Genomic DNA, 27,470 nt, shown 5'->3' with positions numbered 1-27,470 from the left:
ATTAGCTTTGGGGCTGAAATTTCAGAAGAGGGACATATTTTTGCCTGTTACTTTCTGCTTTTCCATTGTCAATAATCATATCCAAATTTAGATTAAATTAATCAACCGCCATGACTTCAAAATGTTGTTTCTTACATTTTTATTTCCAGAATGAAGGTGTCTTATCGAGGGCATTTTCTGCATAATATTTACCCCTGTGCCTTTATAGATTCTCCTGAATTTCGATCAACACAGATGAACCGGGGTGAGAAATTCCAGGTACACTTTGGTTTAAATGTCACTGCATACAAATTAATGAAATCATAACAAAGAGAGTATAAATTTGATTGACAGTGAACTATTTGGCTGCATAATTTTGTTAGCTTTCTAGTAGTGATTCATGATGGACCATATCAATAGTAAATTTTAAAATTAAATGCAGCAGAAGAGTATTATGATGGTGTTAGCTGAGCAGTCTGGCTCTTGCTATTCTGTTCTCTTTTACTGTTTGCAAGTTTGTTTTCTGTTAAGAGATTATTCAGGACAAACAGTTTGAGAGAGAGCTTTACTGGAAAAGAAATTATGTGAACAGTGTCATCACTGGTTCAAAAACAGAAAAGGAAAATTAGTTTCTGTAATATTCGGTGTTACTAAAATGAAAGATTAAAAGTTCAGGCATTAGCAGTTTGAAGTGGGTGTTTATCTAGCATTTATTAATGCTTCTCTCATTTTGAAAATTGTTAAAACAACGTAAGCTGAAAGAGATCACATTGTTTTGACTAAAAATACTCATGTGGAGGACAGTAGGGGCATATGTCTCTAGCACTGTAATTATACTGGTACATTAAAGCATTTCTTGTACTGTCACTTGTGAGGAAAAACTACTGTTAGGGGAGGTTTTTTAACATAGTACCAAAATGGCTATTTTGCTGCCTCTTGCTTGATGTTCTTTCTCTGTGTGTGTGTAGTAATGACCAGACTGTGGCTGACTAGGTGCTTCCACACCGATACCATGGCAGGAGGGGAGCAATGTAGGATCTAAAATCAGTGACTGATGTCATATGTTCCAGTCAAATGCTAGGCTAAATGCCAAAGAGAGAGAGAGATGTCCAGATGTATTTGTTTTGCAGCAGTGAGGAATCCCACAGCACAGCTACCTTCTTGGCACAGCCTGTTTGTCTTGTAAGCAAATGGATATGAATCGGTCCCTCTGAAGGGAAGAACCTCATGCCTCAATTTCCGCATGCCTTGCAATAATTTTTAATTTACTGCAGTTTCACTCGTGAGTTCTGCTTGTTACTGCTGAACATGCCCAGTGCAATATAACCTCATTCTAACAGGACAAGGATTCAATCTTAAGGACCTCATCTGCTGGCAATGCTGGCAAATTCTTCCTCAGCCTGTGTGCTTGTATTACAGATCATGAAGCTGAAATCCACGCGCATGTGACAGTTTCACATTATTTCTTAGGCTTTATAGATATTTAATTTTTCAGGGAAGTAGCATGAGCTTGTAATAGCAGAAGGCACCCTATTTCTTCATAGGTGACTGATTTTCCTTTGGGTATCACCTAGCGGTGCAGGTTTCGGTGTGCCGTTGCCCTCTGCCGGCACAGGAGGATGAACCTGGCAGATCCAGCCTCCCTAGAGATGCTGCAAGCTCCTCTGTAGCTACTGATAGCTGAATTATCAGTAACTGAGCACAGAGAGCCATAACTCAACTGCTAGAAGGTGGCACTTGGGAATAAGCAGGGCTGACAGTGAAGAGAGAAAGGCGAAACTTTTTTTTTTTAAAAGAAAAAAACAAGGAAAACCCCAAAACACTAGAAACTCTTTGATGGAGACCTTTTGATTATACCAGTTTTACCTGTTTGGTGACAGCAACATAAAATAAAACCAAGCAACATGTAGGCCTGTTGGGATGCAGGTAGTGCACTCTATATGTAAATCTCCTCTAACATAAATTCTTTTACAGTTGTGAGAGATTCCCCCCTATTATCTCCCCCCAGGTTTTCTGAAAAACAAACTGGTCATTCTTATAAGTTAAAAATATGATGCTAATAAATAGCTGAGATGTTCTGTGTTTGTAAATATCACTTTCTAAGGGATAGTGAAGAGTTTTATGTCTTTAAGATTTATTTTGCCTGGAGACACAGATAAAATGGTATCATGTATTTTAACGCAAGAGAGAAGTGCTAATTCTGGGCGTGTATTTTCTTAGGTCACCATTATCGCAGATGATAACTGCAAGTTTCTGTGCTGGTCCAGGGAAAGGCTGACTTATTTTCTGGAATCTGAGCCGTTTCTATATGAGATTTTTAAGTATCTTATTGGCAAAGATATTACAAATAAACTGTATTCACTGAATGATCCAACTTTAAATGACAAGGTAAGCAACTTAAGTTTTGTTTTAGGAATTTTATTCCCCCACACAAATGCGTTGTTACTTCAGTTTTAAATCCTCTTAAAACACTTTTTTTAAACTGCTGCTGTCAGCTGCTGAATTCACAGTTCTTGCCTTTTCTGCCAAAGTATGAGTCAGTGAAATGTTTTTGTCAAAAGCAATATTGTTTAAAGTTAGTGCAGTAATGTGCAAGAAAGATGAGTAGCTGAGAGTCAGAACTGATCAGCTAGTACAAATATTTCCAACAAAGTAGTAGACGTGGTGGCTGGTAGCTAAAAAGGTGCTTCTCTTCTCCCTAGATATGCTCTCTTATTAAAAAATTGGTGCCTTTGTACAAGCATCAGCATTGTTTTGTAAAAGAATTTGCTTGCTGAGGTCAAACAACCAGATAATACTGATTGCTAAGAAGAATAATTTAAAAATGTTATTGAGGGTTGCACATGCAAACCAAAAAGGAATGTTAGGTTGTGATGATGTAGTTAGCAAAAGGAGGCATGAAATGCACATAAAATATAAATACATATAAAATATTAAGTGGTCTGAATATAACTCATTCTTTGCATGTAGAGGGAATTTGGTTTAGGTGTCACAGTAAGTGGTCAGAGTGTAGTCATGAATGTATTGATTTTCTTCTGTTACTTTCATTTTGTCTCCTTACTTAGTTACTTACCTGACTTTTCAAGATTTGGATGGAAACTTAGTTGGTGGTGGCTTTTTTAATTATTTATGTAGTGGCTGTAGGGTTCTCATACATAATTTAATTGAAGGACTTTCACCATCGTTTATGAAAAGCTTTATAATTTTATAATACAGTATTTTTGTGTTCTGTCTGTATTGATTTAACTCACAGTAACTCAGAGCAAAATCCTTCTCATCAGATTGCCTGTAAATATCTCTTATATAGGTTAAATTGTTACTTCTGCAAAGCTGTAAATTTATTAGAAAATGACCCAAATGACTGTCACTGCTGCTGTACAACAGGCTTTAGACGGCTTAACTTCTCATGTCTTTATGGCTAATTAGACACTGTAAGTTTTCTGAATTTTGTACGGGCTATAGAAAGAGAAAACCAAGAAATGCTGGAGAAACAACAGAAAGAAAGTAGGGTTTATTCTGCCTTATGGTCAATTAAATAGAGGATTACGCTGTCTTGTAATCAGAGCATCAAAACTATTTTGGATCATTGTTTTAATCTTACTAATACAGTAAGATAAAAACAATAAAGCAGGGACTTACTGTCTATAATGTACACATTATAAAGTGTATGATTAAAGCTTGGGTTTTTTTTTAATAAAAAATAATTACAGGGGAATGGTCTGTAATAAAATTCACATCTGCGTAGACAGTAAGTCATTCCTGGAGTGTGGCGTCCAGAAGGAACATGTAACAACACACCTCCTGTGTGTGAGCTGAGGGTTGCATTCGGACTGCCTTTCCTGGGGGACTACTAGTCACGCTTCTCACTTTGTCATTTTTAATTTTGTTCTTTTTTTCCCCTATTTACCTTTTTAACTCTTTTATCCTTCCTATTCTCTATTTTATTTTCCTCTTTTCTTTCATTTTTTTCTCATTTTCTTTTTTTTTTTCACGTGAATGACAGAAGTAGGATATCCTGCCTAATACACAAAGTCATCAGAAACACACTTGTGCTTCTGACTTCTGGCGCTGTAGAACTTTGGTACCAGAATAAGTATTTCTTGAAATTAAATTAAGTACTCATGGTAATGCTGTATTTGGTTATTTTTAAGTGAAAGATCCTTATCATACCTTCTAAGTATTAAAAAAACCTATCATACTTCAGCCCTCCTTTGACTTAACGTCTGCACAGTTTAACTTCAGTTCGTACCAGTCTTTCTTTCTAGTAACAAGTCACATGAATTTAAGATTATTGTAACTGTTTTTTCACAGTAACTTTTGAAAATGTATGTTCTAAAAATTAAGAGTGAGCATTTGGGAATGTTGTACTACCTTTTTATTCTTCCTAAATGAAAATCGTGTTGCACAAGCCCTTCCTACATAGCATAGGACAAGAACTGCGAAGTAAATTCTCCTTCATTTCTCCATTGCTAGCACCCTATGCACCTCAATTCTCATAGGCTTTATTGTCAAATATACTAATTACTGCTGTCTTCAATGCTATTTAACTAGTGACAATCTCATGAGAAAATTTTGTAGGTGACTTCTTTACACAGAGGACATTAAAGAGAGCAACTAAAACAAGTTCAGTATAGCTTACTCATAATCAGGCAGGTAGTAAGAAGATAATATCATTCTGACTTGTGGTAATACTTAACTGCTTAAAATATATGGTTTCATATAAATAGTATAGTACAGAGACTTCTCGGGAAGACTACTCAAACTAAATGGAAGCTCCTAAGACCACTTGATGGATAGAGGATAATGTTCACGTGATGCATTTAATCTATCTTAAGTAAAATCAAGAGCCAGATTATAATTTACTAAGAAGGAGTGACATTCACCATTTTCTAACATGATGAAATGAAAAGCCAAGAAAGCGAACAAATTTCTGTTAAGATATAAATTGCTGAACTCTATGTATAGTATGCTGTTTTGTTTAGCGTGGAGGACCAGTCTCATTATAAAGACTGCATTTAATTGCAGAGCATCATACCTGAGTAACGAATTACCTAATAATAATGACCAATCTTTCTGTAGGAAAATACATGAAAAGTCTAGTGCAAAACAGAATTAAAATTGAATCATTAATTTGAGGTTTCATGCTTGTCAGTGTTCTATTTCCAATATATTACTGGAATCTTCTATTTTCATATGAATTAATTTATGTTGTATATAATCTTCTGTTCTAAGCAGTTTCTTCATTCATGAATAGTCATAGCTGATACCAGAGCAACTACTACAGAGGATACTGTTATTTTTCATTTTTTTAATTTACTTGATAATCTTTTTTAAAATAATAATAATTTATTTTATTTTAGGCTTCAAAAAAGATTGATCGACAGCCTAGTCTTTGCTCACAGCTCTCCGTGATGCAGATGAGGAACAGTATGGCCAGTTCCAGCGACAGTGAGGATGGCTTGCAAATGTTCCTTCGTGGGACTTCTTCTGCATCCTCTCTTCGTGAGTGCTCAAAGTTTTTCATGCCAGTTTTGAATACAGCTCGTTTGATCATGAGAGGTAATTGTAGAACTCTTACTGTCTCCAGTGGGAGCAGGCTGTAGCTTGTTGGATGCTCCTATACACTACATATGTGCAAGGATTCAACTGGTGAATTCAGAAGATGCATAAAGCTTTGAATGCTAACTGAAACTACCTCTTATAGGCAGTGGAAAAAAACAGCATGTATTGCAATTTGTGACTTAATGTGAATGTGTAGGCATGGTACGGAATGTTTATAGCAATGGGGCAAAATTGTGAATGTACAATGCCTGTCACAGTAGTATCTCCTTTGGTCTGTGACGTGCTGGTAGAAATTAAAAACCCAAACAAAAGTTTTTCCATCAGCAGCTTGGTGCTCTGTTTCTTCTTGAGACAGTTTGTATTGGCAGAGTCTGGAGAAATGTGGTGTACCACCAATGTTTTGATGCCACCTGGAAAATTTCCAAATATCTTGTCAAGCTCTCCTTCCCTGTGCTTTATATGGCGGAGGTAGTAGACAAAAAATGAAATGAGGGAAGAAGTCATACCTAACCATTTTGCTTCTGCTCTTCAGATTTATTTCTTTATAGAAACCTTCTAAGTTATTCTTTCTAGGCTATTGTTATTTTTTACTTTTAATTTTCTCAAATCTCAGTTTCAACAGTAGCCTGAACTCTGAAAGCAGCTTTTGAATAAAAGAACTTGAATGGTGCTTGATTTTCTCATTTGACATAAACTGTTAGTTTAATGGAATTCTAAAGCATCATATCAGATTATTTATTTTGATTTGGGAAATATTATTCTTTAGTAATTAAAATTCAAATCTGTGAGGAGAAATGTCACTGCTAGTTATTTATTACGGTTAAACTCTCTGATGAGAGAAAGTGATTTAAAGTATTTGCACTTTCCAATTTAATTATCTGTTCTCTGTTGCATTCCTCACAGTTCTCATCCAGGAACTCCTTCAAACTTGGAGGGCCTATCTGTTTTCGCTTGTTAACATTGGTATAGTCTGCATGCCCAGATAGATGGAAGCAAAAGCCATACTAGTGTTTCACCGTACTAGAATGCCAGGAGTGTGACAGCTGGGATATAGGTGTTAAAGACTGGTAAAAATTCCAGTATTTTTCTTTATTCCTCCTCTATTCCCCGAAAGGACATTTAGAATCACAGAACAGCTGAGGTTAGAAGGAACCTCTGGAGATCTTCTAGTCCAACCCCATATTCAAAGCAGGGTCAGCTAGAGCAGGTTGCTCAGGGCCATATCCAGTCAAGCTTTGAATATTTCCAAGGTGGAAGATTTCAGTCTCTCTGGACAACCTGTTCCAGGGCCTTACCACCCTCACTGTGAAAAGCACTTCTTTTATTTTAACTCGTGACTGTTGTCCTGTGTTCTGTAGTGCATGCCTCCGAGAAAAGCCTGGCTCTGTCTTCTTTATACTCTTCCATTAAGTAGCTGAAGACAACAACTAAGATCCCCTGAGAACCTTTTGTTCATAAGTCTGAACACGCCAAGTTCTTGCAGTTCTCCATGTGTGTGATGTGCTCCAGCTTCTGACCATCTTGGTTGCTCTCCACTGCACTTGCTCCAGTATGTCCTTATCTTTCTTGTTCAGAGGAGCCCAAAGCTGGACATGGCACTCCAGATCCTGTCTCGCAAGTGCCACGTAAAGGGGATTAATCTCTTTCATTGACTGGCTGGCTATGCTTTTGCTAATACGGCCCTACATATGGGTGGCCTTCTTCACTGCAGAGGCACTCTGCTGACTTGTGTTCTATTTTGTGTCCACCAATCCCCCTAGGCCTCTTTCTGCAAAGCTGCTTTCCAACCAGTTGATGCCCAGGCTGTACTGCTGTGTAGGTTTGTTGTGTCCTAAGTAGAACTTCATGTGGTTTCTGTTAATTCTTTTCTTCAGCCTCTGAAGGGCCCTTCTCAGTAGCCACCCTACCCTCTGGCCTATTATCAACAGTTTCCCTCAGTACCTGGCTGTTGTCTGTGAACTTGGTGGGAGAGCACTTCGTCCTATCATCCAGGTCATTATACATTGAACACTGGCCCTCGAGGGATGCTGTTGGTAATTAATTGCCAGATGGGTTTTGTATTGCTGTTTGCCACCCTGTGAACTCTGCAATCCAGCAAAATTTTCACCAAACCTGTAGTCTGTGTGTCCAGCCCATTTCTCACCCATTTGGCTAAAAAGATTCTGTGGCAGGCTGTGGAGGGTGTTGCTACAGCCCAGGTAAACAATGTCTACTGTTTGCCCTTCTTCCACAAAGGCATCATCTCACCACAAAAAGCAGTCAGACTGGTTAGGCACAATCTGCCCATGGTACATCCATGTTGGTGGTTCTCAGTCACCTTCCTGTGCTTCATGTGCTTGGACATGGCTTACAGGAAGACAGGATCTTCCTGGGGACTTAGGTTAGACTGATAGGCCAATAGTTCCCTGAGTGCTTTTTGTCCTTCTTGAAAATGGTCATGACATTGGCCTTTTTTTTGCTCTCCCCCGGCTGCCATGACTTCTCCAAGTTGATAGAAAGGGGTCTTGCAATTGCAACAGCCAACCCTCAGCACCCTTGGATGCAGCCCATGTGATTCCACAGTCTTATGTTTACCCTGTTGACTTCAATGGTCCCTAATTCAATCTGGCTTTCCTGTAAGTATCACTCTCGCAGTCTCTACCACTAGACTAAGAGACCTGGGAGACCTTAAAACAAACCTGTAAGGTAAAAGCAGCAGGAAAAAAAGCTGTTGAATGTCTTGGCCTTTTCCATGTCCCTAAGTCCATGACTCTGAGCTACGGTCTCGCAGTTTTCCTGATCTTCCTTCTGTTGCTGATGTATTTATTTGTAGAAACCCTTCTTGTTACCCATCGCTAGATCTAGGTCCAGCTGAGCTTGGGCTTTCCTAATTCCATCCCTGCAGGCTTGGGCCCTGTTTCTGTATTCCCCTCAAGCAGCTCATCCCTGTTTCCACATTGCATGTTTGTGTTTGAGCTCTGTCAGGACTTTCCTGTTCATATATGCCAGCCTTCTACCACGCTTGTTCAACTTTCTGTACACTGGAATGGACTGCCCTTATGTTTGGGGGAAGGTGTGCTTGAAGATCAACCATCTGTCCTCTTGTCCCTTTGCCCTTGCAGACCATGTTCCATGGGTTCTTGCCAAGTAGATCCCTAAGCAAGCTACAGTCCCCTGTCTTCAGGTCCAGGATTGTAATTCTTACTATTTGTCTTGCACACTTCTTGGTATCTTGAACTCCTCCAGCTCCTGGATACTGCAGCCAAGATTACCATCAGCCTTCATCTCCCTGATGAGTTCTTCCTTGTTCGTCAGTCACAGGTCCAGCCGAGCACCTCCCCTAGTTGGCTCATCGATCACTTGTGTGAAGAACTTGTCTGCTACACTCACCAGAAATCTCCTGGACTGCTTGCTCTCAGCCCTGTTGATTCGACAAGATACTGGTGTGGCTAAAGCTCCCCACGAGTACCAAGGCCTGTGATCATGAGACTTCATCGAGTTGTCTACAGGCGGCTTCCATCTACTTGCTCTTCTTGATCAGGCAGCCTGTAGCAGATACCTCCTACAAAGTCTCCTATGTTTGTCTGTTCTCTGATCCTTACCCATAAGCTCCCGACTGAGTTTTCACCTCTTCCACAGCAAAGGTCCATGAAATGGAGGCCATTCCTCTGCGTAGAGCATCCTTGGACAAAGTTGCACCCTCAGAAGCCTGAAAGAAATTGTAAAAATGCTTATGCAGTTAGCTAGAATTAAAATTCTTTTTCAGGCTTAGCAGCAAAACACTTGAACCGGTATTTTGGCTTTGGGAGAAAGTAATCTAAATGCATGACATGTTCATCTGTAATTACATTAACTGCTAAGATGCATCCATGCTTAGCACATACTTGATAAATACACTTCCCTCTGTTGTACTTTTCTTTGGTTGTGTACTGTATTTTTTGTGTACTTTTCCCCAAAAGAGGGCTTTAAATGTCTTTTATGTGCCAAAATTGCTCCATCTGACAGTGGCTGGTGTAGATTGTACAGCCACAGCCACCACCCCACTGGCAACACTAGGTGGGCAGCAGCCTCACGAGTCCAGTAGTTCCCTTAGTTTTGGGGAGAAAGGGAGCTTACCTATACAGTAGTGTATCAGACACCTGGGGAAGTACTGTCCGTTATTTCCCTTTTGCATCTTGATGAAAGTGAAATTTTTGACATCTATAAAAGGTTGATAAAAATTCTTGATGAAAGGTTATTTATATCACCAAACTGTAATGCTTTGATCTTTTTTTTTTGCTAAAATAGCTTGTTAATTATCCCTGGGTACTGTCCCTGCCAGTGAGGGGTTTGCTACCAAGGTGAGCTCTGCTTAAAGATTTGATTTCAGTGGGGATTGTGGCCATGTATGCACTTTTTCTCAGCTCAAAGGTGAAGAAACAACAAAAAAAGCTGTCATTTGCCTTCCCACTGCTATATGTTCAAAAATCTGCTCCTGGGTGCTTTCAGTGCAGCAGTCAATCTTTTTTGTTGGTTTGTTTTTAAGGTTCAGTATGAGGTACATGCTGAGGCATGCTGTCCCACTGCTGTTCCCTTGGATCCTCCTTCTGCAATCGTACATTTGTTTATTAAAATAGAGCAAAACACCCAAAGACACGACGGAAAATTTAGTGAGGAACATGTGGAAATTAATTTTTTTTTTTTTTAAATTGGAATAAGACATTAGTAAGAGGAAGTTATCAGTAGAGGAGCTCTACAGGAATACTGTCTTGTCATTGCTAGGTGATAAATTGTTATGTAGACAAAAGCTGCTCACTACAAATATGATAATTGGGTACTATAATATAAATAAGTTTTATTCTCCTAACAACTCCTAAACTTTTTAAATTATGCTTTCACGTGTGCTACAATCAGCTTTGACTGATTTTCTCAAGGAACTGATATAAAGCTTTTTTCAAAGTGTTTAGTAGTGAAAGCGTGAAAAATACTAATTAGTGGGTCCCAAACTACAATTACTAACAAAACTGTGTTTGCATTTAATTAACTAAGAAACCCAACTAACTGTTTGCTTTTATATTAAGGAAATAACCAACAAGAGTTCTATAATGCTTACGGAGTGAGTCGTTTGCAGCATGATGCTTTCTGTTGATAACATCACATTAACTCAGCAAGCATCCTCAAGAAGGTATTAAAGTGGATTTCTTTTTCACGTGTTACTTGTGTTTGACATCCACAGTCCATCTAAATGTAATTTATTACGAAATGAAACTGGTGCATCTCTTCTTCCAAAATTTGGGTTAAGCAGAAGTAGTTCAACCTACTTGCAAGGGTAGCTTCACCTAACTTTCAGTCCTTTAAAAAACATTTTTGTATTAGTTTCCATTCAAGAATTCTATTGCTTGATAGACATTCATATACTTGTTATTGACACAGTCTGTTTTTCTATGCTGCTGGGTTTAGATCACTCAGACTTGTTGTTCTATGAATCTGTATTTGCAGACTTCTAAGCTAAGCAAGAATGTAGAGAGGTTTTGGTTTGGTAATGCTTTTATTGGTATTATCTCATGTGTGCTCCCTATGTTATACCCAACTTGTGCTTAAAAGCAGGATTGTTTTTCATGAGAAATGACATTTTAATAGGCATTTGGGCTTAGGCCCTCGAGAGTAGTGAATGGAGGGTCTGAGTTCAAGGTCTGACTCGGTCTCTTGAACGTCTGTCCAACACTGGATTGAGGCATCAGTAGATGTGGCTTTTATAGAGAAAAGGGGCATGTCTCTGAACCAAACAACTTGATAGTGTTAGATCTTATACTGGATCCTGTTGAACAGACTTTTATGGCTTCTTACTTCTGATTTCTGGAGAGAGTGAAGTGCTCTTAAACAAAAGAGAGAGAGTCTAAAAATGGTGATAAAGTGTACCAATACAAAAATCTGAAAAAATGGAAAGCTGAAGTTAAATCTAGCATTTTCAGGCATCCTTTCATCTTTGAGTGTAATATTTTGATGTCCTCCAACAAAGCCAATTTTATATGCAAGTGTACACACAAATCCTAGGTTTAGAGAATTAAATGTTCTAGACATCATTTGCTTAGGTCATAAAAACCTATCTGTGTGAAAAGAAGTGCTTAACAATTCCAGTGATTAAAAATTGTTTAAGTAACCTTTATCATGATGATTAAAGTAGTTTTTTGAATGTCAAAAGAAAATGCTAATACATTTTTAACATGGAAAAGTCTAAAAACCTAATTCACAACAGTGTTTGGGTGAATTTGACTTAAAAATGCAGTAATATTATAATTTGCTGGTCTTGCCTGTAGCTGAATTTTTGTTCTCTAACATATGCAGCACAAAGCAGTCCTCTTTCATAAACAGGCTTTCTTAGCATAGCACTTTACTGTATATCTGAAAAATGTTTTTAAATTAATGGAATATCCCTGCAATAACAGTTATATTACAGCTCTCGGTATCTTTTTCAAGAACATTTGACTTTTTGGCTAGGATATGGTGACCTACCACACCGGACCACTACCTCTTGATCTTTTCTTAAATGGTATTTCAAAGTTTTCCCTTTTCTTTTTGGTCATACTGTAGCTGATTACAACCTACTGCCATTGGGGTAGTTTGACTCTAGAAGAGAGCCCTAAGAGAAGAAAAAAGTCCAAGTACAGATGCAGTTTCAGAATGGATGGTGGGAAATAAACCTGTTTGGCTGATGTCGGAGGATCTCTTTGGTGAAATCCTCATACTGAAAATTTAACTACAGTAGAGATAGTTTGCAGTAATACGTTGGACAAAAACTCCATTAAAGGTCTTACTAGCAATGGCTGTTGTGTGTGCTCCACTCTTGCAAGCTTTATGAGTTACTGCTTTTCTATAAGATTGTCTCAGAGCAATGAAATCAATGTCAGCCAAAAGTATTGTGGCCTTCACCCATTCATCTTGTTTTCTATATGTTTATGGGGCTATTATATGTTCCATAGGTTTTACATTGTTGTGCTTTTAAGGCAGTTAGAGCTGTGATCAGGTACCCAGGTGAGCTTTGCCCAGTGCACTAAAGAATTTTTCCACAGCCGAGGCAACTGTGCAGATCCACGTACCTTTTGTATTTAATCATTCACGTCTTCATTTGTGGAGAAGAACCAGTAGGTGAGTGTAATGGTGAGAAAACAATCACCAGAGACACAGCATCGGGCACCTCACACAGTCAGGGTTTGCAGTGCATTTGGGGAGAGTGCTGGGGCTGCCCGCAGAGTTTGAGTCTCAGAGGCATTGCTGATTCACAGAAGCGCGACTGCCCTGTGTCTAGAGTTTCATGATGCCTGTGGCCAAATAACAAAGAAACGTTTACTTACAAAATCCTCTCACAAGGGAGTTAGGACAGGATCATCATATTGTGTACACTTTGTCACAAATAGATGTATATAGCAGGTGTGTGTTGTGAAATTAATTGGTAATTTCTTTGTAACTGTGGCAGGCCCAGGCCGGACATCTCCCTACTTGAGAACTTCAGCAAAAATGAAGCCAATAGAAGAAACTGTTGAAGATGATGTCTTTGAAGCCCCGTGTTCTGATAAGCTTGAACTCCAGCAGATGCCTTAAACAGATGTGTCCTTGGGCGTATCAGAGCTTGCACAAAGTTCCAGTGCAAGAGGAAGAAGCTGAATTTGGGAGGAATATGAAAGTTAATAAACTCTCCATGTCTGAATTTTGCATATGTCAGTGGCTTCTAGATGGAAGTGTCACACTTTATTTTAGTTCTAAATAAAGTAAAATAAATAAAAACTTGTACAGGTATTATTTTTGTCTTCTGGACATGGGTGGTTGTTTTATTTTGACTTTGACCCTTGCCATCATAAATTTGGTATTAAGTGACTGAACAGCCTGAAATTTCTAGACACTTTTTCAGTGGAGATCATCCCCAGTTTCATCTCTGTAAGTTTCTTAGAAGCCTGTGTCTTATGAATGGGAGATTCTGAAATCGTGTTTCCAAAGCCGGGTTGCTGTTACCTACCATCATTGTTGTAAGATTCTCATATGAAATAGTACACGTACTCTTCTGCATCTTTTGGTAGGAATTTTCATCTAAATCTGGCATTTCTTAACCTGTCTGCTTGACTCTACAAGTGTAATAATAACTTCAATTTTAATTTTTTCTTGGCAAAATATTTAATGTTGCCTTTATTCCTTAACTTTTTCTTCTTTAGATAACTGTATTACTCCAAAGTCTATGCTTTTCCTTAGTGTTATTCATGGAGTGATTGAGCTTTTCTGGATTAACCTTTCCACACCGCAATACACGAGGTACAAATTAAACTTGATGTAGGAAATTCAGTTCAGATCTCAAAACTGAGTAGCTGCAAGTACAGTAAAACACAGTCTCCTACAAGGAAGACATGTAGATGGTAGCTATACTTCTGTGCTTTGACAGTTCTTGAAATTTGTTATGCAAAGAATAGTATATTTTAACTGAAAAAACCAGAGAAGAGATACTATTCCACTTATCGAACTGCACAAAACTCTGCTACCTACAATAATAGAAGTCTGGCATAAACTCTTATGGAGTCAAAGGTGTCAGAGTCTGGGTTTTGCTGGTTTGTGTCATTGGTTTGTGTCATTCCATTTTATTTCTAAAATTTATCCCGACAGAGCATCCTTGAATCAGCCTGCATCTGAGTTACACTCATTCCCTCCTCAAAGGCTCCTGCGATATCAAACCACACAATTAAATGATTGGAAGTTTGACCTGTATTGTCGAGTGTTCCTACTCCTATGAATTTAAATGCAGTGTTTAATATTACATCAGTACATCTTGTGGTCCGGTCAGTTCTGTTTTACTAAAAATGCCATACTGTGGTGGGACGTACTTACCAATTTGTGTGAATATATGTAAAATATCTTCAGGCCACACACATGCAAAAGACAGCGCATTGGCCTCTGTTGGAGTTGATGTAGTTAATCACGCAAATTTGATTTAATGTTATGAAGGTCTTATAGGTAGAAAACAGGAAATCTCGTTGCAGCTGTTGTAACTTATGCTCAAGTGGTAGTTGAAACAGCTTTCAAACCCACTGCTTTAATTAATCAAAATGAACAGTAGAATCAGTTGTGAGTGTACTGGTGTACAACTGGGATTCAGCAAATAAAACCTAAATGCATGTTTAAAATTATACCACATTTTTAGGAGCTGTCAAATACTAGCAACGGAACAGATTATACCGTGAACAAAAATACAGTAGACAGCAGGAAAATTAAATATATTTGAAAACCAAGAAACAAAGAGAAATACGTATCCTTATAACTCCAGTGACTGCTTGGTGTAAAGCTGTGAATTTGAGGTTTTGGATGTCCTGTTTCTTTTAATAAAAAAGAATGCTTACAGAATATTTCTATAATTTAGTTTGATACCTCTGCCGATCATCTGATCTGGCTTCCTGCTGAAGCAGGGTTAACTTCCAAAGAAGAGGAAATGTTGTAATTAATGATGAAAGCAAAAGTCTTAATAAATGCTGTTACAGGAAGCTGGCAATGTGCCAGGCTCATATACCTAAAGAGCTTACCTTCCTTTTAGATTACAGAACAACCAACCTTTGTAAATAGAACAATTCTGTATATTTTTGCAGGTTTTACAAAAGCTGTTCCAAGTAGTTGATTATCAAGCCATGTAAGTAACATGACGGTGAGAGATTCACTGATTAGTGGGTGAAAGCCTTCTTGCTCCCAGGAGCAGTTTCAAGCTCTGAGTAAGAAGTGATGTATTTTACTCCCGTCCCAGAGAAAATTATTCCTGTGGATAAAACACGTCAGTCAAAAGAAGGATGCCAATGCATGGGTTTTAGTGGCTAGGACTGAAAAAAATCACAGAACAAACCCATTTGACCATGATGAAAATATGCAAACGCCCTTCTTCTCCTACCTAGATTGCAAACAAAATATCTTTTTTACATAGGGAGTGAGTTTATCATGAGTTCAATGTCTCAAAGACAGTGACCAAATCTCTGAGGTGGCGTCTTGGCTCCTGTGGGGGTAAGAGAGGAAAGAGGAATTATTTTGCTTACGAGGAGATAAAGGAAGCCGTGTTCTTGTCTTGATGAAATTTTCCCAAATTTCTGCCAATTTTCAGACTCCTTTCAAAAGGCAAACCATGTTGGTGGAATAGAGCTTGTACAGTTCAGTAATAACCAGAAAACGCAGCATGACTGAAGTAAAAATAGCACTTTCCGTTCTTCCCTCTGCAGCAGAATGATTTCTCATATATTGTTATAAATACAAGCAATATTGGATGCCTGGAGAGAGTGCATCTCCTGAACAGAATTTGCCTTAAAAAATCAGGGAGGCTCTGCAGAAGCAGAGTTTTGTGTACCAGTTGGCATATCCCAGCTTCAGGAGCACAAACTCTCATCTGCTGTGAACAGGAACCAAGTATATTTATGCCTGGAAAACATCACGTGTGCTAAGGATATATAGCAATAACACTGCAAATAATGATAAAGAACTGTGATAGTCAACCAGAAACAATATATTTTATTACCTAAAAATATGTAACTATAAATTTTAAATTTCCTGGTAAATCAGTAAAATTCATAGCAAATAAATGTACTTGATAAGCACAACTTGCTAATTCTGTTTACCTCTGCTGCTGTTTTTTTCAATTAGAGTTGTTACAGAGATAACAGAGATTGAAACAGACTGTAGCCTGCTTTTCTATATTGACCCCCCTTTCATAGCTGTTGCAGAGGGCAAGCAAAAGCATCCTGTATTAGTTCAGATTTGAAGGAAGAGTGTTTTAGGGAGTGTAGAGGAGGAGCTGTAAAGGCATTGTTATCTCATTTCATGGTGTGACTAGTAAATCATACATAAACCCACACATACTGTTAAATTATAACATGTTCTGTTGGTCGTAACTGCTACTGTGCAGCAGATGTGAATCATAGTAGCGAATAGTTCTTTTTACTAACCTGAATGCCTAATGCCTGTAGAGAAAAAAAGAAGACAGTACTTCATCAAAATGTTTTGGGTTTTTTTTTCAAGAATTCTGTGATTTCAGTTGATTTGTATTGATACCGTAGAACACATTGAGCATCGTGTTTGTTAGGGAGACTGAACTAAATGGTGTTAATCAGCTGTGTCAAGAATTGTCTTGGAGAGTAATTTCAGACTCTGTCCTGCTCTCATGAGCACAGTGCTGTTTGTTTCACTTATAAATGGTGTGGAATGAACTTCACATGGAGCTGACCCAGCATCTCTTGAGCTGTAACTCATAGGCACAGCAGCTCGTGTACCACTGCCTCAGGAGGTAAATCCCCACTGAAGAAGTTGTCCAAAGATTGCGAAAATTAGTTTGGGCATTTAGAGGATTCAGAACTCCAGGTGTTGCTCAGCACTCAGGAAATCAGGTATGCAAAAAATGCTCCAGTAGCAGAGCTGGTGAACATTTAGATCTTAGTTAATGTAAAGAAAGCTGCTAGTCACTACCCACAGCATGTTTCTACAGGCTGAACACAAACTCTTATGTTCTAGTCCATGATGGATATTTGCTGTAAATCACAAGCTCGGAACAGGTCAATTCAAGGATCAAAATTATTTTGATAATATGAATATAGTTTAAATAGCCTTGTTTTTTTTAAAAAAAAAAAAATTATAAACAAGCCCAATGTATTTAAATTCAAAAAAAATTAATGTGTTGAACTGGCATTCAAATACTAAATGCTTTAATTTTTTCCTATACTATTTCCCTTTAAGAGATAAGTACAACGGAATTATAATCTTCTTATAGAAAATAGACTACTTTATTTGATACAGGCATTACAAAGCAAAACAAGGATCTAACAAAAGAGGCGCTTCAGTAAAAAATTAAAAGAGTAGCAATGCTGATACCGTATTTAAAAGGCAAGAGCTGAGTTCTTCAGTGAACTTTCAGCATCAAGGTAGAGCCCATTGCAGAAGTAGAGACTGGAAAAGTATCTTCACATGCAGATGGCAGCAATTTCTTGAGCAACATTGTGCATGTTCAGCACGGATACATTCACAAATCATTTGGATAGATTTTTGAGATGTGAAATTGTAGTGACACATTTTGACTTCCATACTGGAATTACAGCAACAGTTACTTTAATTATTGTTTCAGAAATGTAGTCATAGGAAGTGCCTGAGAGTAACATGTTGTTTTTCTGTCTCCTGTGCCATGTTGGTCACAGCTGCTTCTGATTAAAGGGGAAGGGGTTCTTAGTACTTATGGGATTAATAAGAGAAGACAGACCTTCTTAATTAATTAGCTCTGACATTTAAACTTCCTGAGAGCATGATGATGATAATATGAGAGTCATTAGAGAGTGTAGAGAGGCAATACAAAAGCAAAAGATGCAGCATTGCTCAGTATTGATCTCTACTTTTTTTTTTTTTTTTTCAATAAGGAGAGCATGGCTCAAGAACACGGCAAAAGTTGATGGTTTCTTGTTAGGCTATTTAACAGAACAATCTGCTTTTCAGTTGATAAAGCTACTATGACTACAGGTAGAATAAAGCATTTTCGGTGAGCTTAAATATTTGCTGAATTTTAGTTCACAAGAATATTTAGTTAGCACTTAATGAACATAAAATTAATTACAAATCTAAGTCACAGTCACGCCATGCCTGTTGTGTTTGCTAAGTATCTGTAGAAGCCTGAGACAGTTATTTTCCAGAACTTACAAGTCAGAGCTTAAGTAGAAATTAGGGCTTTACACAAGGATGGATGTTGTCTTACGATGTCCAGACACCTACCATAGCTATCAGATACCTCAAATGAATACTGTCCAGCCACTGCAATTTACAGTACTTGAATTCCTCCTTAACTTTCTCCTGGGGGATTAATATCTGTTGCAGCCACATCCTGATTTCCTGTGCTAAGTGCTTTGGGATAACAATTCCCCATCATACTTTGTAGCAAAGGACAGATCAAAAGCAATGCCTCTTGACATGCATCCACTTGTATGATACTGCATTGATTCTGTTGTGTTCACTGCTACTCCACGTTCAACTCTGTTCCAGAAAACTAAGGAATTTAATAATAGCTTGGCATTGTCTGCCAAAAATTCTGTGAAGAAATATGAATCTTTTAGGGTTTTAAATGCTGAAGAAAGCGTGCTCTACTTCATTTTTTTAAAAACAATTTCCCTGATCACACCGCCATCTAGAGTTTTACACTGTGCTTTTTTTATTGTTCAGTGTACTCCAAACGATGTAAAACACACAGCAGTTGGCAAAATTGCGTGTGTTGAAGGGAAAAAGCAAAATTGCTAGTGTATAAAATGGTCTAGCAGAATGAAACCACATTCCTGTTCTTACTCCATTCATATGGAGGTGACTTAAGATGACAGGTTTGTCTAGACAGAAGTAAAAAACAAACACCTGGGCATTTATCTGATTGCGGTTGCTCAGACTGAATTGTAATTCCGCGTGTCAGGACTGGGGACAGTCATATATTAGAAAGGTTTATGTAAATGACAAAAGGGCGTTTGTGCTACAAGGAGAGGCTGAAGGAGCAGGCACTGTTCATCCTGGAGAAGAAAAGGCTCAGGGGATCTTATCAATATATATAAATAACTGATGTGAGGGAATAAAGAAGATGGAGCCAGGCTCTTTTCAGTGCATTTTTCATTGTTCTTCCTGTAATCTCATTCCTTTCTTCATTTTCATCTATTCTCAACATTTAGGCAGATCCTTTTTTCTACTGCTTTTCCAGCTTGCTGTTTATGAAAAGTTTTTCAAGAAAAAATATTTACAAAAAGTCTTTTCTATAAAAAGTTAGCTAAAAATTTCCACAGTTTGGTCACTCATGTCTGCAAATATTTACTTTGACTTTCAAGGAACCGTTCCTGAGGACTTCTGCTTACTGAAAGCTGAGTTAGAAAACCAAACACTGATCTGTCTTTCTTTCTCCAACATTTCCTCCGCATATGATTTTTCAAAAGCTGTCGTAGGACTATGAAGAGGAGATAAGGGAGGAGGGAATCCCTTTCAATACTATTCAAGTCCATAACTTGGTCTCTTAAGCTACTTCTCCTTACAGCGGGTACCTCAGAGGAGCAGGCAGGTGGCACTGCTCTTTGGCTCCGTTGCTGGCTTAGACTTAGAAAGAGCATGTGCCCACGTGCTCCTGGCTAAATGGGATACGAATGTGGTATTGTCCTGAATTCTAAGGGCTTTGGGATGAGTGGAGGCATGAAGCATGCAGGCACTTCCAGGGGGATGAGAGAGAAAACCTTTGTACTCTTCAGAGGCAGGAGTTGAAAGAGATATTTCCAAACATTTTTTAAATGTTAAAATCACAGCGTTATTGCTCTGCTGACATTTTCCCCATCACACCTCCGCCACCATTTCCCTTTCCTGGAGCACACAACTACTTGCCTGTGCCATAGCACAGCTGGGAATGAGCTATGAGCTAGGCTGGGGGAAACAGGTTTTTTATCTCAGCATGGAGATTGCACTTGGAGCAGTGGTGAGAGGGAAACCCAGGTGGAGATGGCTCATTCGTTTGGCTAGGAGTGAGGAGAGCGGAGTGAGCAGAGCCAGCAGGAGCAACTAAGCATACGAGTGTGGTAAGTGTGTCTTTCTTTCCTTGGAGTTGAGCTAGACTGTCCTCTGTGCTTGGAAAAATCCACTGAAAGGGCTTTTGTGGGATGTGCTTAAGCATTTGCTGCTGTGGTACATATCTGTGATTGCCTGTGAACTGGGGAGAGTTAAGTTATCCTAAGCACGGCGCAAATGGTCAGCATGATCTCTGCATTTTATACCTCCAGCAGAGTTTGTCTTTCTCAGAAGCGCGGTCAGATTTAGTCTTGTATTCTTGCTGGTATTTCATGTTTGAAAGCATAAGGAGGAATTGCAATGATACAATTTTGTCTAAAATCAGAAGATTTTGATGGTGAGGGTAGGAAATCTGAACTGCTCTTCTGGAAACCCTATTGAGAAATGAAGTTCACACAAGCATTGTGGGGCTGTCTGGCTCGCTGTCTCTTTCCTGCTCCCTTCCCTTTTTCCTTTTTTGAACCAAATCTGGAGGTAGGGTAGTAGTATTTTTTATGGGTTATTTCAGAGGGCTGAGAACCCTGGTTTTCTTCACAGAACAGGACACAGTTAGGGTTCAGCATATTTAATTTCTGTCCTAAATGGCAAATGAATACATAGGTGGTATGTATCCGTGGGACATTACCATGGAGATTTTCTGTTGTATTCATTTAGATCTGTAAGTTGGAGCTAATCGTAGTTGTCTACAAGTTGCTTACATTGCATTCAGCTTCAGCCAGTTTATTCTTACATTGACTGTCTTAAGGGATGGGGACTCTGCTAAATTTTAAATCTTATCTCCACTCATCATAAGCATCTCCCAACACCAATTGCTTTCTGAAAGTTACCTTAAAAATGGAAGAAGCAAATAGAACTCAATTGATAACTCTTCTCTACCGCAAGTACCTTGTTGGGGTCAGGGAAGGTGAGCAGCGATGTGGCCAGACCTGTTCTTGAACTGCTCCCTAGATTGCACTCAGCCAGCACAAGTGTTTCTTCTAGCGCAGCCTGATGGCATAAACACAGCTGAACTCTGATTGACTGTCTGATGCTGTAATAGAAACAACTTATATGTAAGAGCACCTTGGAATTTCTGCTGTTTTGCTCAGCAGAGGATAAATCTGAAAAATATCCATGTTGGAAGACAAGAATGCAGACAAACAGCAGCCTCTGCTGGGGACAAACCTCCCATGCTTTTTGCAGATGCTGTTGATATAGGCAGGGAAGCCGAAGAAAAACTGTTAATTGGGAAGATGTTGATTTGGCAAAGACTGTGGAAGTGCATGTAGCCTTCAGGCTTGATGATGAGCCAGAGGAGCTTAGAGTATGTCTCATGGTCCCCAAAGTGAGTGATGGACTTAACATTTCTCTTGGCTGGGGTGAATAAGTATAGCTATGGTTGTAAATATTTGAGGAAAACTACTAAGATGAGCAGAATTGGTTTGATAATTGGTAGCTCTTAAGCTGCCCCTGGATAACTTAATCAGATAGCTAGTCCCATTAAAGAAGCACATAGCTAACAGAGCACACCACAAGCAATGGTACAATTTTAATCTTCCAGCTCTTCTTCTGATTCCTGTCTTCCTCTCAGAGATGCTTTCTCCACCTCTCTAAGTAAGATACAGTAGAGCCTACTGAAGAAAGACAAAGGAGTAATCAACCCCCTTGAGCGATGGAAGTAATGCAAAGAATGATCACTAAGCTACTTGCATCTTGAAGCACCTGATCTGAGTTCTGCTGTTGTCCAGCATCATATTGATCGTGCTATACAGTGCACTTAGAAGTACTCAGAAGTGCTGACTGCTCACAGTAATGGAAATCCCCGGTAGAGTCAATCTGAAAAAAAAAGACTATGTATGTAAATGGCATGGGAAACATTTCAATGGCTTCTGGATTGGGGAAAATATTATTAAACCTCACTTTGGAAAATCAAAGCCCCTTGTGCTTTCTTATGCTAATTTTTTTTGTTTCTTTACCAGCTCTGTTGGCTGAACACTGTGTATACTAACTTTAATGTATTAATATCCAAGCCCAGCTCTGGTTTGTACAATGAAGAGAAAAAGAAAACATCTGCTGAGCTGTTATTAGAGGAATTTTTGGCATCTGCAGTATGGCTCTGGTAGAATTAGTATTGCTCTCATGGCCAAAGCCTGCTTTGTTACAGTTTCGGTACATTGTGCAACACAGCAGTAAAGCAGGAGACTAATTTTGGCAGCTAATGCTGTGGCAGTCATAAAGCATTCCAGATCACAGCTAGCAACTCTACCTCTGTCTCTACACCTTCAGAATGGAAAAGGGAAAGGGAAGATGAACGTACTTCTCCTGGGCTTGTCTGCCCGACCGGGGAATCGCTCCTTTGTAAGGTCAGAGAGGTGGGTGTTCAGTGCTTGCCTACTTCTGACCTGTTTAAGTCTCTCCTGGCTTTTGGCCTTGGAGAACAATTGTTTGCTAATCCCTCTGAGTCCACCTTCCCTGTAAAAGAAGACTTATTAAAAAGAGATGAGAACATCTGTTTCTTTCAGCCTACCCTCATAACTGGCATTATTTTTTTTGCATTTATTGCTTGTACCAGAGGTTGTCACCTTACGGGGTAATAACTTCAACTAGAAAAGCTGCTCCAGCTGAGTCCTCAGTATTGATGGCAAGTCAGACTGAATTTCATCAGTACCGGAAGGCTGCTATAATATGGTACTTGTGTTAATATGTAGATAACCAGAGTGAAAAATAAGACATTATCGTATGTGGTGCCTCACAGCGAGCACAAGGCTAAGAGCAGTAGCCAGGCACTTGCTCTGGCGTCAGAGTGATGCAGTGTCAGTCAGGGGGAGCTGGAAAAGTTGCTTAAACACCCACCTCAGCCTTTTCATAAAGCTGTACCTTGAGGCAGCTGGGCTTTTCTCTGGGCTTTTCTTGTCTCAGCTAGCAAAGGGAATAACAGCAGAGGTTTCAGGGTGTCAGACATAAGTTCTTCTGTCTGGCAGAAGCAAGCTGAATGTGTGGAGGAGGGGAATAATCCTGCTGGTTCTGGCAGACAAAAATTGACTCAGGCCCCTGGGAATCCTAAGATCAGCTCGAAGACTGGGAGGCAGTTGTTCAAAATCATAGATTGGATGTTATTTTGTCATGTATAAACTCTGTGGTCCCACTTCTTCTACTTGAGCTATGAGCCTTTACACTTTCCTAGGAATGTCCATTTGATACATGAGATTACACTTCTTTCTGGGAACGATTCCTCATGTAACTAACATGTACTTGTAGAGGCTGTTGATCTGCATTAATAAGTCTTATGACGGCAACCCTGCAGTTGTGTGTCCTTAGATTCCTTTTGAATGGGCTGCATAACTGGTTGGATGGCCGGGCCCAGAGAGTGGTGGTCAATGGAGTTAACTCCAGCTGGAGGCCAGTCACAAGTGGGGTTCCTCAGGGCTCGGTACTGGGTCCAGCTCTGTTCAATGTCTTTATCAATGACCTGGATGAAGGCATTGAGTGCACCCTCAGCAAGTTTGCAGATGACACTAAGCTGGGAGGAAGTGTGGATCTGCTGGAGGGTAGGGAGGCTCTGCAAAGGGATCTGAACAGGCTGGACCGCTGGGCCGAGACCAATGGGATGAGGTTTAACAAGGCCAAATGCCGGGTCCTGCACTTGGGGCACAACAACCCTATGCAGCGCTACAGACTGGGGGAAGAATGGCTGGAGAGCTGCACGGAAGAGAAGGACCTGGGGGTGCTGGTTGACAGCCGACTGAATATGAGCCAGCAGTGTGCCCAGGTGGCCAAGAAGGCCAATGGAATCTTGGCTTGTATCAGAAATGGGGTCACCAGCAGGTCCAGGGAGGTGATTCTCCCTCTGTACTCAGCACTGGTGAGACCGCACCTTGAGTACTGTGTTCAGTTCTGGGCCCCTCACCACAAGAAGGATGTTGAGGCTCTGGAGCGTGTCCAGAGAAGAGCAACGAAGCTGGTGAAGGGGCTGGAGAACAAGTCTTATGAGGAGCGGCTGAGAGAGCTGGGGTTGTTTAGCCTGGAGAAGAGGAGGCTGAGGGGAGACCTTATTACTCTCTACAACTACCTGAAAGGAGGATGTGGAGAGGAGGGAGCTGGGCTCTTCTCCCAAGTGACAGAGGACAGGACAAGAGGGAATGGCCTGAAGCTCCGTCAGGGGAGGTTCAGGTTGGATATCAGAAAAAAATTCTTCACAGTAAGAGTCATTGGGCACTGGAACAGGCTGCCCAGGGAGGTGGTCGAGTCGCCTTCCCTGGAGGTGTTTAAGGAACGGGTGGATGAAGTGCTTAGGGACATGGTTTAGGGAGTGTTAGGAATGGTTGGACTCGATAATCCAATGGGTCCTTTCCAACCTTGTGATTCTGTGATTCTGTGATAACGTACGTGGGCATCCTGCACCCTCAGGATCCTGCAAGGTGGGTCTAGGTGTGTATCTTATCTAGGTGGACCTTATTTTGGAATAAGCATCTTTGCACAGGGCAACAAACAAATTAAACACAGCCTCTCAGAATCTTGAATGAGCTACGTGTGTGACATTCTCCTCTTGCTTTTAGCTTAAACTATGAGCAAAATATGTCTCCCTCAAGCAAATGGCCTTGTGTTAGGACTGCAGTCTGTTCCTGTCTAAGCAAGAATCATGTCACTGCTTTCTTTGCCTCTTTAATTTTTTTTAACCAAAAAAAGGACAGAACTTGAACACACCCAGGTATTTCTGAGTGCTTCAGTCTTGTCTACTTCTAAATCATGCATTTCTCATATGGCCTTACCTGTGCTGTCCAGTAACACTGCCAGGAGCTTTCTTTGCTTCAGTGAATTCTGGCTCAAGCCTTATAGATGAAGGGCAATACATTATACTTGGAAACCCACATTGCCATTTTATTTTGATTAGCTGGTACACCCCTATACTTTTTGTGCGTGTGAGGCAGGTCTTCTGATGATGTGTGTGGGTTAACTTCAAGCGGGGCCTTCTAACTCTATTACTTGTAAACATCCATGAATGTGGCAAAGTCGCATGGTGCCTGTCCCATGAGCGGTGGCCCTGGGGATGCCTGAGAGCTCAAAGTGTTGCTCCAAACACCAAGCACCTCTGCAGATCAGGTCCTGAGTTTCCAAAATTAAGGCAGCAGATGTGAAAGCGGATGCTTAGAAATAGTGCAGGTGCTGGCAGCAGGGGCAAGGACACCAAGGGAAAAGTTAGCTGCCATCACCAAACTTTGAAGAGGCACTTGCTGCAAAACACTGGCCCACTACCAGTGCCAGGAGAGGAGGTTCCTTACCTGCAGGTGGTGATACGTAGCTGTGACATCGGCACCTCTATCCAGCAGAGTCCCCATCGTGGGCACAGGGATAACCTCACATTTCCAGTAGTTTCTCACATCCCAAGAATGACTGGGTTAGTAAGTCTCAGCTGTTGACTCGTATGCCACCTCTGTTATTTGTGGACCACTTGGCAGCCTGATTTTGATGTGTCCAAACTCATCACCTACTGGCAAAAATTTGTTGCATATACTTTGTGTGGATAGTTTGGTGCTCCTGCTTCTTCATAACAGGCATCCAAACCAGGAGGTGTTTACTCAGCACAGAAATAAAAAACCACATAGAGTATAACATGGGGATTTGGCTTCCAGTGCAGCTAATGCTATAGATTAATTCAAGACCAAGTATTTCTATAATTGTTATTGTTATTTTTTTTTCAGGAAACCCTTTCTATGTAAGACTTTAAAACAGAAAAGCATATATTGTAAGAAGTTAGAAGAGCTGTTTGATCTCTGTACACATGTCCAACACTAGCTCTAGTGTGAAATGTACAGACATAATCTCCTGGGCTTTAGAGGTAAAGGGCAATTGCCCAGTGATCATTAATAACAATAGTAACAACAAATTTCTGAATTGAATTAAAGACAAAGATACAGAGGAGGCACATGAGCAGATCTGAAAATTCACAGGGCAAATACCTTGCTAGATAATCTGGAGGAATAAACCAGTGCATGCTAAAGAGATAAAGAGATTTGGGGTATATTAACTGTCCTCCTGAGACTCTGAATGAACCAAGCAATGTCCAGAGAACAAAGTGCAGGAGCAGTGATTTCCAGGATCCTGGTCTCCTTGTTGTGTCACTGCTGGTGCAGTTCACCAAGTCTGATTTATCAGAAGAGATGGGCACTTTCTGGAAGCTGCTGAAGCTGTACTTAAGACATTTCAATCCTTTCAGCAAAGCAGAGGCTTGTCCCCCCACACTGACCTGTGACCTGGCTCCTGGGGCCTTGCTGAGAGCCAATGAATAGCAGACACGGATGAGACAGAGTAATTATGACGGGTGAATGGGTAAAATAAAGATGGACTTCTTTCTTACTTTTATCTCAAATAGAGGAGCTAATTTAGGGAACTCTCTACAAAAGCTCACAGTGACTCAAATCCTTCCCCCTTTGACTAAGTGGGGACAAAACCAGGCTCGGAAGCCTTTCTGGAATAGGTTAGATGGACACTTAAAATACAGTGGGTGACGACTGCGGCTGGATCCTGGTGATGCTGGCACTGGTGCAGGCTCTGGGTGACCCGAGGAGCCCCGCGGCCCTCAGGACCTGCCAACATCTCCCTGCAGCCGTAGAAAACTGATTGACAGAGAATCTTGACCTTCTTTATTCTTCCACCCACCCTTCCTTGTATCCTGTCACTTCACTTTCTGTCTTATGCTTTGTGGTGGTAGTGCTCCAGGAAAAGGATGATTCTGGTTTTATTTTGGTTGAGTAAAGCATGTCCCCATGTGACTCACAGTGGTGACAAGGCTTTTATGGTAACTACTTGTGGCTCTTAGCTGCAAGATAATATGTATCTTGTGTTACTTAAGGGCTCAAGATCCGTTCTCATCAGTGTATTTTCTTCCATCACTGCCCCTGTACCTGTTGTGTCTCCCTGTCTAGCTGTAGCTCCTTTTACGTGTACAGGCAGGTAGGCTTTTTTCTCTGGAGCACTGCAGCTGGAATTTTGTCCCAGTCCCTGCTCTGTGAAAAGAATTGACAATGCCACTGATTTGAGGAACTTCTTGTGTTTGTTGAGAAAGTACCTGTTCAAGCCTCAGGGACAGATCAGCCTATTGTCATTCCCAGCCCCAAAAACTTACCAGTGGTCTGAGTGCTCAGAAAATGTGTATCTCACAGCTGAGTTGGGAAGAACTCTGGACAAAGCTTTGCCACACTGTCAAGCTGAGCAGCAGGAAATTGTGTATAGACAAAATATAGGAGATTTTATGTCATTACCTGTAAATATGCTCCTGTCTGGAGTTGGGAAATGGAATTTCAGCCCATCTTGCTGATTTCTAGGGTCTGTGGGAGGATCCATGGATCGGTGGAGATTTCTAGGAACGGGTTTTTACCTTCCTCTTTGCAATGCATGACCTTTATCCAGCTGGGATAGTGCTGCCTCAA

The 27,470-nt window shown here is 40.2% G+C and overlaps 1 protein-coding gene across 5 annotated transcripts in view; it reads left to right on the top strand.

The window, feature by feature from the left end:
• Window positions 1–14,805, top strand: part of BVES (blood vessel epicardial substance) — a 33,070-nt gene extending 18,265 nt beyond the window's left edge. The window contains exons 5-8 of one of the 5 annotated variants that reach the window (XM_054062254.1): window positions 150–258; window positions 2,200–2,367; window positions 5,340–5,481; window positions 10,581–14,805. In XM_054062254.1, coding sequence (XP_053918229.1) covers window positions 150–258; window positions 2,200–2,367; window positions 5,340–5,481; window positions 10,581–10,648 — 487 coding nt within the window. In that variant the 3' untranslated portion in view covers window positions 10,649–14,805. The other 4 variants (XM_009564884.2, XM_054062257.1, XM_054062256.1 and 1 more) reach the window with 4 other exon arrangements.
• Window positions 14,806–27,470: the final 12,665 nt, after the last annotated feature.

This window comes from Cuculus canorus, chromosome 3, assembly GCF_017976375.1.
Source record: "Cuculus canorus isolate bCucCan1 chromosome 3, bCucCan1.pri, whole genome shotgun sequence".
Lineage (NCBI taxonomy): Eukaryota > Metazoa > Chordata > Aves > Cuculiformes > Cuculidae > Cuculus > Cuculus canorus.
Note: the sequence above shows the minus strand (reverse complement) of the source record. Positions and strands in the feature narration are given on the sequence as shown.